General features: G+C 38.1%; 1 protein-coding gene across 2 annotated transcripts in view; it reads right to left on the bottom strand.

Moving 5' to 3' along the window:
• LOC124162310 (sodium- and chloride-dependent GABA transporter 1-like) overlaps positions 1–15863 on the bottom strand; it is a 58095-nt gene that overhangs the window by 1751 nt on the left and 40481 nt on the right. The window contains exons 1-9 of one of the 2 annotated variants that reach the window (XM_046538801.1): positions 13354–13611; positions 10843–10963; positions 8601–8786; positions 7516–7653; positions 7256–7413; positions 4267–4505; positions 3508–3725; positions 2632–2774; positions 1257–1469 (exon numbers count right to left, since the gene is read on the bottom strand). In XM_046538801.1, coding sequence (XP_046394757.1) covers positions 1257–1469; positions 2632–2774; positions 3508–3725; positions 4267–4505; positions 7256–7413; positions 7516–7653; positions 8601–8786; positions 10843–10963; positions 13354–13584 — 1647 coding nt within the window. In that variant the 5' untranslated portion in view covers positions 13585–13611. Of the gene's footprint in view, positions 1–1256; positions 1470–2631; positions 2775–3507; positions 3726–4266; positions 4506–7255; positions 7414–7515; positions 7654–8600; positions 8787–10842; positions 10964–13353; positions 13612–15863 lie in introns of those variants that run through there. The other variant, XM_046538802.1, reaches the window with a different exon arrangement.

Raw genomic sequence — 15863 nt, 5'->3', positions numbered from 1 at the left:
GATAATGATATCATTTTTAAATCTATTTATCATTTTTCTACAAGAGTTGTGGAAATAAATAATTCTTTCGCTTATTTTGCATGACTTATTTATTTATTTAATTTCAAACCACCGGATACAGCTCTTATTGGCCATTTTACACCGGGGTGTTCAACAAATTTAACAAGTAAATGTACACAAACGACCATGCCCTGGACCGGGGAAACCTACCCAGGCGGGACTCGAACCCGCGACCTCTTGTTTGGCAGGCGAGGACGTTACCCCGCCGCCACCGAGGCCGGCATTTGTATGATACACATATATTTTATGATTTTCAGTTATTTTATTTATCCATTTTCTTTACTTTCATTACCTATTACAGATATCCAAAAAATTTGTCTTGTGTTGAATGGTAATGGTTTCATTCTAAATATAGCCATTCTGGCTTCACTATGAGTTAGCATTAAATACCTATGTCTAACGTCAACTAGAAAAACATTCAATGACAACCACCCTGAATCCTCAGACATATACATATCAGGATGTCCAGCAACCGGGAAAATCTGGAATTGTTCGTGAACTTTTTGTCCCTGCAATTATACATAAATTATACTTGAATTTTTCTCCCAATCTGGAATTTCAAAATCTTCTGTATCAAATTCATTTCACATAAAATTTTGCCAGTTAACACCCATCTTCTGGCCTAAAATGTGTTCGTCGTAATTTTAAGTGCAGTAGCTTAGTAGAATTTTTACAGTTGCATCGAAACGTGGAATCTTAGACAAGAGAACTGAATTGAAATGACTAGCACTCTTAACTCAAGTAAGATTCAAAAACATGAATAGAATTCCAGGTGACGTCAACATCTACTAAGGAGGTCTCTACTAGTTCGAAGCAGCTTCTTGGCTTGCATTGAATAAATTTCAATTTTAAATACAATGTGTTAACTAACCTATCCCTTGTCCTTGTAAATACATATTATATTATTTCAAAGTATTGAAGTAATATTGGGTGTTTAAAATTCTTATCTATCATAGTAATCATGTAAGATACACCTGGAATTTTGTAAAATTTCCATGGAAAACCGGAAATTATGCATGAATTTTTTTGCTTTGATTGACCGGATACCCTGCATATGGTATTCCTGCATGACTGTGAAATAACTGAACTGCTGAGAAAATACGTAATCAAATGCTAGGTTCTGAATTACATTTCATTACACTCTACACATTAATGGTTTTGATTCCTTAATGAGAACATAAATCCCTTCTACTTACCATGAGGATGATTGGAATGACCGATGTAAGCAGAACTGTCAAATAACTGGAGGAATAATGCTTAATCATATTGTTGCTCTGGTTGTATAAATCTGTCAGGAATCTTTTTTGGCCATATCCAAAACTTATTGCCATTGCTATACAAACTGTATGGACAATTATTGGGAGACACATGGCGTATTGCATTAAAAGGTAGTATCCCTTTAAGCCAGCCTATAACACAAAATATGACATTAAAAAGTAGTTTGATAACAAGCTATAAGGTATTAATTGTGAAGATTTGCAATTATATTTTTGGTGGAACAGTATTGAATTCCTTCTAAAGTATAATCATCAGTGAAACAGAAAAAAAATCTTTGAAAAACAATCATTTACTGGCTCATTATCTTCACTGAAATGCTAATTCTTTCTCTGGTTAAACATTTAGCCAAGTCATGATAAAATCGAAATCCTTTCACAGACAGTAACCAGGTCACACAAAAGTATTTTTTAAGATGGAAGACCAAACCAGACTCAATATGAGAATATAATTATGATCCTTGTCAGCTTTGAAAAAGAAGTGATATGTATCATGTCCATTAGTGTGTAGGAGTGAATTCGGTTTAAAGTAGGCAATATTTCTCTTATTCAGTTAATCTTCAACCCTTTAATGCTGCCCCTCAACATTTTCATCATGATACATACAAGGCTACTGAAGAAACGACATGTGCCTGGTCTAAAAAGGGACGTAAGCCGTGGTGTGTAGCCAATCAAAGTGTGTCTCAGGCACAACTTGCATTAGTGCAGTCTTTTCCCAAACCACATTAAGTGTCGGGAAGAATTAATTTATGAAAAATCTAAGCAAATTTCAATATTATGAACAAAAAACAATGAAAGCTGAAGTCTCCATAGTGAGATATGGTACACATTAGAATTCATCTGTTTCTGTCTGCACCTTCATTATGAATTTTTGTCTTACAGCTTTGGCCCATTGGTAGAACAGGCTATAAAGTGTTCACCCTTATTAATGGTTGTGGCTAGTAGGAGGGGGTTAGACTTAAGATAAATGAAATTATTTGACTCCTTTCCTCAACAAGAGTTGAAACAGTTATTTTTAGTGTTAGTGGAGATGAAATGGCTGTATTAAACTGATATGAGTGACATGCAAATTATTGAAATGTTTTTGTTTTCCCTTCTCTTCTAAAAGTTTTTTTTATGGAAGAGGATATTGGGAAATTGATCCTGACAAAGAGTGAAAGGATACAATGAACTTACAGCATGAGCTAGCTTGAAGTAGTGTATCATATATTTTTTTTACCAAAATGGACTAGTGCAAATCACAGATCAACCTGTGCCAACCAAAAAATGAAATAGTTCCAGCCATAATTATTCTTACCTGAGAGGTCAGTGGGATTCCAATGAAGAAGAGTAAAATTGCCACAATGATAATAATGCTTCTCCTGAATTTCTTAATTCTTGGCAGTACATCCAGCAAGCATGTCACTAAGGTGAGCACAGAGCCAAGGAGGGTATTTAGACCTGAGTTTAGAGAAAGTGTTGTAAAGATCAATTCAAGTAATGGTAACCTAAAAGGGTTTTGCCGTTAAGAAAACATGTACATAATTTTGTGAATTGTTGCAAGAAAATATTACCATAGTCTTGGAAATCAAAATTATTTAGAAGATAATGCCAGTTCAGTATAATTCTAACGGTGACATAATGTTCAATTAATAAAGAATCAGATTAATGGAGGATGGATGGAAATAGTTCATTGCCCACCCTTAAGGCTTTTCTTTTCTGAAGAATTTCAACACCAATGAATCAAGAATGGATCAAAAGTTTTGGGCTGCGCTTGGAATATTTTCTTCTGCTTTTTGGGGTGAAACTAGATTCCACAGCTGTACCCTTCTTAGTGACAACATTCCATATTTTTGATTAGTTCCTATTTTTTCCTCTAGCCCTTGGATTTCAGAATGCAGAGAATTCATGGCAGGTGTGCAGAGGTGGCTAGGTTGAGCAATGCCCATCGGCATTTCAAACTGGGTTTAAAGCAATTACGTACATCAGTATCCATTATTTTTGGGTTTGCTTACTGTTCTGGCTTTAAGCTCAGAAATCAAAAAAGAATGTATTGCAGTCATTTTCCCTTTCCTTACTACTGAAAACTAGAAGGACGAATCAAGCCAATTTGGTAAATTCTGAAATGCATTCTTGTACCACCCACCTCAACATTGTTTTCAATAATTTAGAAAGAGCTTTTAAATTATCTCACCAGATAATGCAACCATTGCATAGAACACAATGGCTATTGCAATGCCGTGGGGGGCAGATGAGAGTCCTTTGGCAAGGAGGACAAACAAAATCCAAGGTGCTCCACTGTTATATCTGCTATCCTCCCATTTCCATGTAACATTTTGCATTAAGCTCTCAAATGCAACCCATATCATTGTGCTCAACAAGAAATGCAGCCCACATAGAAGAATTGTATTCCTGTGAATAGCAAATTTCATGGTAAAGAATTGGAATAGGCATCTTTATTCCTTTAAATCCATTGTAGCCTATAATCAAAGTTTATACTTAATACCTTTATAGGTTTATTCATTAGAATGACAGTTTCTATTCACCTACAAAGATTTGAGATTAGTTTTCCATTCAAAGAACATTGAAAAATCATATGGATGAAGTCACAATTCATTAGGATGAAATTTTTTTACGTTCTTGAATAAATAATTCAAAAAAGAGATTGTAATTGGTAAGGGTAAATGAATGGTAATTAAAAAGTTGTACATTAAAAAGGTATAAGAGGGAAGAGTAATTACAGAAAGCTAGGAATTGCAATAATTGCTGATTAAGTAAAACAGATGCTGAGTTGATTGGACAGTAAGAAATTTGTGATGTTACGTTCATGGGAAACACTGCAGAAACCATTATATTAATGGATGGCCAATGCTATAGCAAATCCATATATTTAACGAGGAAAATATGTATTTTCCCCTCAAATCCAATGTTAGAACAGAAAAAAAATTAGTACCTGATAGGATGCTGAGTTAAAGAATTTGAGCGATGGCTGCCAATGGTTGTCAAGCCTCCAGATCCTATTCTCAAGGAGTAGACTAGATAAGCAGCAGCAATAAGCCAAGTATGGGGCTCACTCAGCCGTTGCCATTTTGGTGCTGCCACTTCAGTTGCTATGTCACTCCAAACAGCAGCACCTCTAGCTACCATAAGTATTGCACCAAAGAACATAAGCGGTGTGGTGACGCATGATATCTGAAATCAGTGAATTGGAAAAATAGTCAGAATTTCAAACAACAAGCCCAAGCAAACGACATTCTATCTCATGCCAATTTAATTACACGACAAACATTTTGGCATAAGTTACTGTTTGAAGTTTTATAAGTACGTGCGGCACGTATTGGCACGTATGCATCCGACAATCAAGCTACTGGCAAAGCCAGTTCTACCACAAATGGTTGTTGAGAGGTGCAGTTGCTGATGATATTATTCACTCAGACCCAAAATCGCAATTCATTAAAGAAATTTGGTAGATAGAGGGGAAAGTTAAGTGACAAGGGGAAAATAATTGTCATCATTTAACCATTCTATCTTAAGTTTAAAATTAAAAAATGCAAAAGTTGCCACCCACTTTGAATGAGTCGTGATGACACGTCAAGTTCTTGTTCATTTAGGTACATAATTGTTTTGGGTAAGATCTATGCTGATGTAAGGAAATGCTCACAAGGCTGTGAACGACAGAAAACCATGCAAGGCCCATGCATAAGGCAAACCTCTTGGTATGAGCCAATGACATCATCAACTTCAGGGGTGGATTTAGGGGAGGTCACACTGGTCATGCCCCTTCCCCCCCAATTTTATCAGAAATTTCAAATTTTTGTTAGTTTATGTATCCTTGTAAAGAGAGTGTACATGCCAATTCATGGCTACAAGTCCCAAACATGAGAGAAGTTTGAGTTGTACTTATTTTAGAACGTAGAACTCCCTACTGTAAAAATGCCCCTCTCTCTCAGGTGGTATTCCATACTCCCCGGACCCAAGTCATGATCTCCCCAAATTTGATACTGAATCTGCCCGTGATGATCCAGTCTGTGCAAGGTTAAGGACATCAATTTTTCATTGCCACCAGCTGAAGAAGTAGGCGATGGATAAAAAAATACATAAATATATAAGTCAACCTATTTTTAAGACACTATCACCATGTAAAATAATTAAATACGTCATTAAAAAAAACATTAATGGTGAATGCGTGCATTATAGATGGGAGTGGAGAGAGAAGTGCATTCATGACAGGGGAAGTACAGCATTCACCTGAGGTGAGAGGGAAAATGGAAAACCCCTTGACCCACACAACTTATTCCCAGTTATTTTCAAGCTTTATTTTTGCTGAGGCATCTCACTTATCCATCTGCCCCTGATAATAATAATCCAGCCAAGACTACCATTCTACCCTTCACCCTACGCAAGTCTATCCTGAGTATAAATTACCGATTATCTGGACAACATATTCCTTCTGTCACCTCTCAGAAGGATTTAGGGGTTATTTTTGACTCTAAGCTGCTCTTTCGTGAGCACATTAAATCTATTTCCACCCGTGCTATGTCTTTGGTGGGTATGATGTATCGCCACAGTGAGGTGTTGGATTTAATTGCTCTACGCACCTTCATCCTTTCCTGTGTCTCTCCGGTCCTAGAATACTGCAGCCAAATCTGGTCTACAGCTCCACCTTCTTCATTAAAGCTCCTAGAACGCCCATTGAAATTTTTCCTTTCTATTGTCCACTACCGCCACTTGCCTTTTCGTAACTTCTCCCTCAATAAGATTAGATCCTCTCTTGGCATTGCTACTTAAGCTGATCGCCGTATCCTCAATGACCGGAGACCCTTCTTAAATATCATTAATGGCAAATACAGATCCTTTGACCTTCTTTCTTTTTTTCCGCTTCGTGTTCCTTCGCGCACGACGAGGTCGAGTGACCTATTTCATTGTTTCTCCCCCGCCTTTCTGTTTCTAAACGTTCTTCTCTATTCAGACTTCCTTCTTCCATTAACTCCTATGCCAATTGTGTTCCAAATTTTGATCCTTTTTTTCATCCCTCATCCAACTTGCACCTTCACTATCGTAATTTTCCCCCTATTCCTCGCACCACTCGATGACTATTCTTTGTTATTTATTTGTAAATACTGTTAAATATTTATTGTTATTGTTGGTTACGTTGCTTATATTATGAAATTGTTTCTCCAGTCCTCTGTAATTGGCCTCGTGCTGTTTTTGGATTGACTAAATAAATAAATAAATTTTCTCAGAAAACTTCCTCTCTATTCCCTGTACTTGCTCCACTGTTGTTTCTAGGAATGGGACCTCGCTCAATAATTTAATTAAGGGCCCTCACACTAGAGGTCTTAGAAGAGAGGATATAGATAGAGCACAAAAGGGGAGAGGAGGCAAGATGACGCACTTATACTTGTTCATACATATTCATAGGGAGAGATGATTTACACTACCACTCCCACCCTTTAACTTCTTCTAGAAAAGGTTAAAAGGATATTTGATTGCTCAGATGAAGATGATGGACACTGAGTCAATAGGCCCAGGAAGGTAGCTTCTGAATCTGGTTAGTTTGGGGCCAAAGCTCAGGCATGCATGGGTGCTGAGCAAGGATAAACAGCATTTTGCACTCACTTGCACACCTCTATTGTGCAGGCCCTTCGTTCAATCATTGAGTGAAGTCCCATCCTCAAGAAACAACCAGTGAAGTAAGTACATATATGAAATAGAAAAGAAGTTTTCTGAGAAAATTTATTAGGGATATATGGATGAGTGAGATGTCTCAATGCAATAATAAAGCTTGGAATTTAGTTATGAGAAAATTCCTTCGTGATTCTGCCAAATAAAAACTCATTGTAGAACACAAAGTTTTCTCACTTTTGAGAGATATTCTAAGCGTTTGGGTGAATCTGATTTTTAGATTTTAAGTCGCACTAGTGGATAGTGATAGTGATTACCTTTCCAATATAATTCAGGCCTCCAGACACTGTAACCATGACAATGGTCCAAGTAATTGCCAAGCTTATTACAGCATTTGCCTGCAAATTTCCAAAATCCGTAAAAATGTGAGATTCCTTGACAACGTCACTTGGGAAGATTTCAGACGTCCCATGTGCTGAAAAAGAAGTTTGCAGATATATGGTCTTGTTATTCCCATAATCGAGTGATATAGGAGCAGTAATATTGCTCAATAAGAAATATTGATAACGGGCATTACCTCCAGTGAAGTTTTCATAGAGGGACCAAGGCAGTTCACAGTCAGCAGATTTATACATGTACACAATGGACCAAGAGAGGATGCATGCTTCTACTAAGGACATCATTGCAGAAGTCACCATCATCGAAAATCCAATCCCTGAAAAACAGGATTCAGATTCTTGAACATGTAATGCATAATGATGTAATTTCAGTGATTATTAAGTATTGATTTTAAGTGCAGAATGAATATTCGCATGAGATGATGCTATTAAACTTGTTCATATTCATAGGGAGAGATGATTTACTAAGGAGTCTGAGGGTTGAGTCAAGTTGAGGAGGAAAGATTCAGATCCATTGCTAAGCTGGGCCTAGAGGAGTATCAGCATAAATGGGATAGTGAGGTCATCAGTTAAACCCAAAATTGCAAACCATTTAAAGGTTTTGATAAATGGAAGGTAGAGATCAGTTACAACAACAATGGTTGCCCTGATTCAGCTGTTCTCTCTTAAGTTCAAAATGAAAAATATGCAGAAGTTACCATCCACTTTACATGAGTAGGTGATGCCATTAGAATTCCAGTTGATAAACTCTTTCAGGGAGAAACATTGAGGGAAGGAATCACTCACATTAGTGAAAACAACAACAAACCATTTGAGACTGATATGAGGAAGAGAGGAGATGAGAAGCAGTAACTGCTTGGTATTTCAATACATATGTATTTGGTAAATGGAAGGGAAAGATAAAATATGATGACAAAAAGCCTTCCAATTTTAGACTCTCTTTCATTAGTTAAAAATGAGATATAACTTGATGAATTTTTTTCAAAATTAAAACTATTTGTATTAAGAACCTAGAAAGCTATGTATATCACAATTGATCCCAGATATACAGAGGTATACAGATAGCAATCACTGCATGAAAAGACTATGTAAGAATGAATTTCACATGTTTTATATCAGCTCTTAGACTTTAGAAGCATTTTTTTAGATCTACATATGCATATATGCACTACTTTATAGGTCATATGATTCCAATTTCCCAGAAATAATATTTCTTTGCATGAAATAAAAATGATGCAAGGTTTTCATTGATTCTCTTACTCACCAGAGAATAGAGGACACAACCTTGGATACAAAGCTGTTGGGGACAATTTGGAGAGTTGCCCCAAAACCATTTCCATGAGAACCAATGGGCCGCCAAGAACTAGGTACAGTACAAACGTTGCTATGACAAATGCTAACCCTCCATTCAGTGAGCATAGAACAGGGAACAGGCATATCGCATGCAGTCCTGCAAAGGAAAGAACCTTAAATCAGACCTTAATGATAAGAATGTGGTTTAATGAATGAACATTAAACACTTTTGAGAGAAAAAACTGAAGGAATTCATCGTCTTTGTCATGAGAGATAAAAAATACTGAGATCAATTTGTTGCAGCTGTACTTTATAGCTCTCCTATCAGCTAATCTTACCACATTAACTAATATCTTTTCTTTTGTGTGAAAAAAGGTACCGTATTTCTCCGAATATAGTCCCCCTCTGAATATAGTCCCCCCCCCCAAATTTGGAGGCTTCAGTTTCAGGAAAAGTAAAAAAAAATGCATTTGAATATAGTCCCTCCCTTTACTTTTACGACGGGCATTTTTGGAAAAAAGGGGTATCGCGTACCAAACAATTTTAATACATTTTTTATTAAAAAATAAGGGGAATCCCACGTAAGGAAAATCTAACAGTGATAGGGGACTGGAACACTTCAGTAGGAAAAGTAAGGGATGGAAATGAAATAGGAGAGTTCAGATTAGGAATGAGAAAAGAATGGGGCAGGAAAATAGTAGAATTTTTCAAAAGGAACAATTTATTCATTAGAAACACATGGTTCTAAAATCATTGCAGACTGAAGTACACGTGGAAGAGTCCAAGGGATGTGAGAAGATATTAGATAGATTAAACCATTGTAATACAATGGTGTAGAAATTGTGTGAAAAACTCACACAGCTTTTCTCAGCCATACGTGGAATACAATCACAACCTAGAGATTATGAGAAGCAATGCTAAATTCAAATAACTTAGAAAATTAGAAAAGCAACGCAATGGAGTACAGCACTTCAGCAGTAACAGAACAGCGAGGGGTCCAAGAGAAAGGTATAACAGGAACTTGTTCAGGATAGTATTCAAAAGAGGGAAACACGTAAAATGTAGAGGAAGCAGTGGCGTAACTGGGAATATGCTTTGGGGGGGGATGTGATGGCCTGGGGTGGCAACCATCCCTCCCAGGGGGTCCGGGAAAGTCTTTTAAAAATTACATGCCTGTAAATACATTGTGCATGATTTTGGCACAAAAAATTAACTTTAAGCAGATGCAGTTATTATGTGTCTAAACTAGAAAATAGTTTTAAATATTTTTTTTAAATTTCTCTGAGGCTTTGGGGGGGGGGATCTATCTCCTTATCCCTCCATCCTGCCCATAGTTACCCCACTGAGAGGAAGAGTGTTTTGGGAAGTAAAAATCAAATTATGGCATGAAATCAAGAATGCAAGAGAAGTTTAATGGAGAAAGTAATGTGGAGAAATAGAAAAAGTTCAGACGGACGAGAGATGAGTGTGCTCTAAGCCGAGATGAAGTCATTATGAGACAGCAAAAGAGGACAACTATCTTAAAAACTTAATTCTAAGAATGCAAGGATGTTAACAGAACAATAGGAGGTCAGAGAAGGTGGAAGGAATATTTGGAGCAACTATAATACAGCAGGAACAGGCCAGAGGTTAAACATAGAGGAGGAAAATGCTGTGGATGAAGAAGGGTAGGGAGTATGTAGAGCCCTTTGGAATATGAAGGCTTGGAAAGTGGTGGAAAATATCCCATGAAAGGTTTAAAGAATATTGGAAAGGCTGGGAGGATATAGTTTTCCAAAAAATTATTTATAAGGAGGAGTCTTGGCCAGAGGATTTCATAAAGATAGTTCTGATTCCTCAACAAAAAAAGAAATCAATTGCACTTTGAGGAGTGGAAACGTGGTAGAAGAGGAAAGAGGGCGAAAAAGGCTGGAGGCATTCAAGAAGGAGAATTAGACTTAAACTTTTATGGGAAATAAAGAGGAGACAGATGGAGAGAGTACTGACAAGCTACAGATGTAAAAATAAATGTTAGGTGAATGAGGGAAAGGAAGGAGGTGATAGACGAAATGAATGAGAGTGGACCTAATGATGAATTGAAAAGTGAGGTCCAAGCTGGTAAAGGAGACAGGCCAGGGTACCTAATTCACATAATGCTCAATGTAAACCTACTCTAAGAAGTAGAATACTTTAATAATGATAAAAAGAACTAATAGACATTCTAGCATACCAACCAGTGATATATCCCAATGTAGCAATGAACTGGATTGCATTGCCCTGCCAAGTGGATCTGTAGCCCTCATCATGCTTCCATCTGCAGTTCGATTCACAAAACGGTATCGCTGCAAATGCATCCTAGAAATTAAAACAGAGGGATTTTAAAGAAATGTTTCTTTTACATTCAGTCAGAAGCTTTTTCATTAAAAGCTTCTAGAAATTTGAGTTTAAAAATAAGCATGAACATTTAAAAAATACTGATTTATATTAATAGACAATAAATAAATAAGGATTTTTATTTATTCTTGCAAACACATGGGCGTAGGCAAGGGGACACAGGGTGGTTAGTTAAGTTGAAAATGGAGTTGTTGATGTACTACATTCACGACCTGCATGATCAGGCTAGACATAATGTCATTAAACCCATGGAAGGGGCTAAAAAATCCAGGGTTATACCATTGTGTTCACATATCTGCCAATCTACTCTGAGCAATGATCTTCAATGCTGTCGCTCATACTAGTGAGGTACCTATCTGGATGTTGAAGGCAAGCATGCAAGGGCATACCCAGGATCATAACTAGGTGGGGCAAACCATGGTCTAGGGGGGGGGAAAGGCAAGTTGTGATATTTTAGCATGGAAAAGGTGAATGAAACCAACATTTTAAGAAAATTATAACAGCGCTTAATTTGTTTATGAGATTAGAATAGTTGAAAAAATATTTTATTTTAGTTACATACTTAAACTAATACATTTCATTTTTCGTGGGTCAAAAGAAAATTTGTTGAATACTTTCGTTTCAATTCACTTCTGATTTTGCTTAAAGACTTCTAAGGGGGCGCTGCCCCCCCCCCCCCCCCCTGCCTCTTGCTGGGTACGCCCATGCAAGCATGAGCATCGAAATTTTTTGGGAGACTCATAAAACTATATTTGCAGGAATTAAAAAAATATAAGTACATTAGATGATGAGGTTCCACTTTTTCATTATCAATATTACCTACTTACGATGAATTTGAGATAAGATACGAGCTGATTTTGCGTCTGCTTTTTGAATCTTCAACTTTTGCCCATTTTGAACATATTTTTACACATGATAATATTTTTAATGATAATAATCCACGATTTTTAAGTATATCGGGACTATAGCCACAGTGATAACTTTACGGGAGTCACCCGCAATGCACAAATTGTGCGAAAAATCCACAAAGAAAAAATCGTTCGCCTTAACCGGGATTCGAACTCGTATCCCTCGATATACGGCCGAGTACTTAGCCAGTTTAGCTACGGCGGCGACATTCTTCCCAGGGGAAATTCGTGGGCTATACCGGACAAGGTGGTGGTAACGGAAATCGAGGGATCCGGGTCCGATTCCCGGTCAAGGCGAATTATTTTTTTCTCTACGGATTTTTCGCTCAATAATCCACGATATTTCATAAGCCTTGGCTCTATCGTGCTCACTTCAACGATTGGTGCTGTTGCTCTTAAAACACCGACTCCGTTTTATCCGTAAATAATTGGAATCAACACATGATAGCATTCTTTTTTCCATTGCTCCTCCAAAATAGATCAACATTGTACATTTTGGATCTATTGCAATACAATAAATTACGGAAGATGAATATCTGTTTTTGGAGGTTTCATCTGGAGCAAATCAAATATTGGAGGGGATGCGCCGCCCACATCCCCCACACGATCGACGCCAGTGGGCAAGGGTGGATCCAGGATTTTTTTCTGGTTACGGCCCTATGGTCTGACAGGCAAACGATCATTGAGATTAAAAGCAACATACAACAATTACTGTACGAGATATTCTCTTTATTTTAATGTGAAAGTTATTAATATGATAATAAATGATTGAGGCTTCGTAATCATAGGCGGATCTAGGGGGGGCACGTGCCCCCCCTCCAGAACTTTAAAAAATATGGAAGATTTTAATAAAGTCCCATTATCATTGCGTTCGTTATGTAATACGAGGTAACCTTGTGCCCCCCCAGAACAAAATCCTGAACACGGCCTTCGGTGTGCCCCTCCCAGAGAGAAATCCTGGATCAGCCCCTGTTCGTAATGCACAAAACAAGACGAAAATAATGATAACCGTATTAAAAATCCTGTCTATTTTTTAAGCGTCTGAGGGGGGGGGGGCATGTGCCCCCGTCCCTCTCCCCCTAAATCTCCCTATGCCAGTGGGTAACGTAATTAGAGTTTATTTATTCAATCAGAATTAACTTTTCACTGAGGGAAGAAATCAGTAGCAAGAGTTTAAACAATAAAGAGCCGCAAAGGCCCACGCACAAGAGGAGTAGCAGACACGCAGTGACACACTCCACATGAGTTCGCGACGTCATCGACTTATCTGCCAAAGGATTAAGACCGTAGATTTCTCGCGGCGAATAATAGCTCGAGAAGTAGGTATCTGCTCGAAAAATGAAAAAAAGAAATACGGGTCCCTTTACTTTGCTAACTCTAGTACAGTCGGCAAAAAATGAATGATTCCATGATTGCACAATTTTCTCACTTTGAATGACTTACCGGCTCGAGATTAACAACTTCTTCATATTGGCATCGACGCCCGCAAGGTGGAATTGCGCATTTACAACTTTCCCGCCGGATCCACGCGTTTGCTTGTTTTTGGGCGCACGCCGAAAACTTCTGCCGCTCTTCGGCTACGTTCATCATTTGATAATGCCCTGAGATAGGGCCCCATCCCGCGGCTCCACCCCGCACCTGCCGGTGCCCGAGCACTATAGTACCCAAATCCATTCCTCAATTCCTCCCTCAACCTCTACAGCCACGAATCACAAGTCTACCTCCACAAGAATGAAAAAGGAATCTGCTGCGTCGCTCACGAAATTGCATTTCACGATGCTGAATCATTTCTCGCGCGCATCTTATCCCACCCGATGTGGGTGGAAGGAGGTGCGCTGGAGATGGCGCGATATTTGCATTCGCACTCGTAATCATCAGCCATTTTGATAATATATGTATGTATATAAAAGATCCGAAATCCATGGACTCCGACGCCATTTCGCCGATCAGCGTAGAAATTGTAAAATGAATGAAGTTTTTGAAGGAAAAAAGATACAGCCGATACATTTTATTTTAACGACGCATCAGGGCCTCCTGGGCCCTCTTCGTTTGTGTACATATGTTATGCATAGTGTTCAGTGCATTGGTTTCATTTTTTTGGTTTTTAAAAGGTGAGGTAGAGGGATAGATTTTTTCCATCGGATCGAATTGCGGGATAAATGAAATATACAATTACTTCGAACTTTTTCCTTGCGTGCTTTTCACTTGTCAGAAATTCGTGTTTTTTGCGGAAAAATCTGACATTTTTTGCAAGAATTAATAACAACAGATTTCCTTAAAACATTTCGTTGCTACACCAACTTTTTTAAATTAGTGAAATATGTTACGAGTAAATTAACATCCGCGAGGAAACGTACAAAATTCATTGTGATTCTCGACGTTGGCAATGAAATTTCTAATCTATCAATAGAAATTATATTTGAAGTTCCTCCTATTGGGGTCGTTCTTTTTTTCTTCAGAGCTACAAAATTACACCATGTGTTCCAATGTTCGAAAAATGAATTGTTAACAAAAAAAGTTATTTCATGAACAACATTGCTTCTGTCGCAGTATTTATCCTTAATGATATACTTTTAATTCCATGTCGTAATTTTAAAAGAGTTATAACATGCAAAATAAAATGCCGCTGGCTATCATTCCTTTCCCTCGCGGTGAGGGCGTAACTACATCAGCATAATTCCGCTGGACTCCGTAGGCTAAAGTAGGGTCCACGAGGAAAAATAGGAAAAAATGAACGTTTAGCATATCAATAATATATACTTTTGATTGTTTAACACTAGGGTTGGTGCATGCTTACACACAATACAGTTATTAGAATAAATAAGAGAGTACCAAAGATATCAATTCCGACGGGAAGATTAAAATGGGACATTGATTCATGTAGCTACATCAAAGCGTGCATAACACCCCCGATACACCAAATAATTATCCTCCTCATTATTCTTGAAGGTATTCTTTCAATTGTATATCAGCAAATTTGAAAGCTGCTTTGAAGCGATTCATAGAGCGAAGAAGACCTGCGAAAAATTAGCCACGAGGGTGCTTTTGTTCACAGAACGATTTTTTCTCACTATGATTTTCACGGGGCATTTCCATTTCCTCAAGTTTCTATTTGGTGACCTTCCCCATGAATATTCGGTCAGCACACTCAGAAGTTCAACATCTGCTCCATGAAGTTTCACAAAAATTCCCATTTCAAGCGGAAAATAACCGAGTAAAATATCTTCTCGCCAATCAACGAAAAACAAAAGCGGCCGGACTCCTAAAGGTGGCAAATTAGTTGAGAAGCGTTATCTTGAGAATGAACAAAGGAAATTAGGAAATTTGTCTGTGAGATGGCTCATGATGATGGTAAAAGGGAATCTGCTCCCACAGGAAAAGGTTGACTGAAGAAGTGGTGGACCTTCCTTCTCAAAGGGAGAAGCGCGAAGAGTCATAAAAAAATAGAGCATTATAAGTATACTTTCCCGCGCGCGCCAAACAATCGACCTAGCCAAACAATCGCCCGCGCGTCTGTTCCGAGTCACCCCACGTTCCTAGCAGCGGAATATATTCGTCGAAGAAAAGCTTTCCTTTCATGTGGAGCCTGCAGAAAAGACGCGGAAGGTACTCGTGAATCCAATGGTCAATCTGCAATCACGCTTCGAGGAGAAAGGCGGGTCTAAGGTGCTAAAACCAGCTCAGCGGGTTCGAAACCGGCAAAAAATATGTTAGCTGCGATTTGTCATTTTTACGACCAAAATGTCTTCGGATCTGTCTTTCATCTCTCCCCAGTTATGACGCTTAACGACACCCCCACTTGTGTTCGGCATATTATTCAGAGTCTAGGTTAAGATAATTTCCGCTCCGTTGACCCAATTGGTTTCAAAAGCAGGATCTCTCTGCACCTTCATTAGCAGCGAATTGGTTTCAATTTACTTGATTCAAGTTTAATTAGTTTTTCAATAAAATCT

This window comes from Ischnura elegans, chromosome 7 (genome assembly GCF_921293095.1).
Source record: "Ischnura elegans chromosome 7, ioIscEleg1.1, whole genome shotgun sequence".
NCBI classification, from domain to species: domain Eukaryota; kingdom Metazoa; phylum Arthropoda; class Insecta; order Odonata; family Coenagrionidae; genus Ischnura; species Ischnura elegans.
Note: the sequence above shows the minus strand (reverse complement) of the source record. Positions and strands in the feature narration are given on the sequence as shown.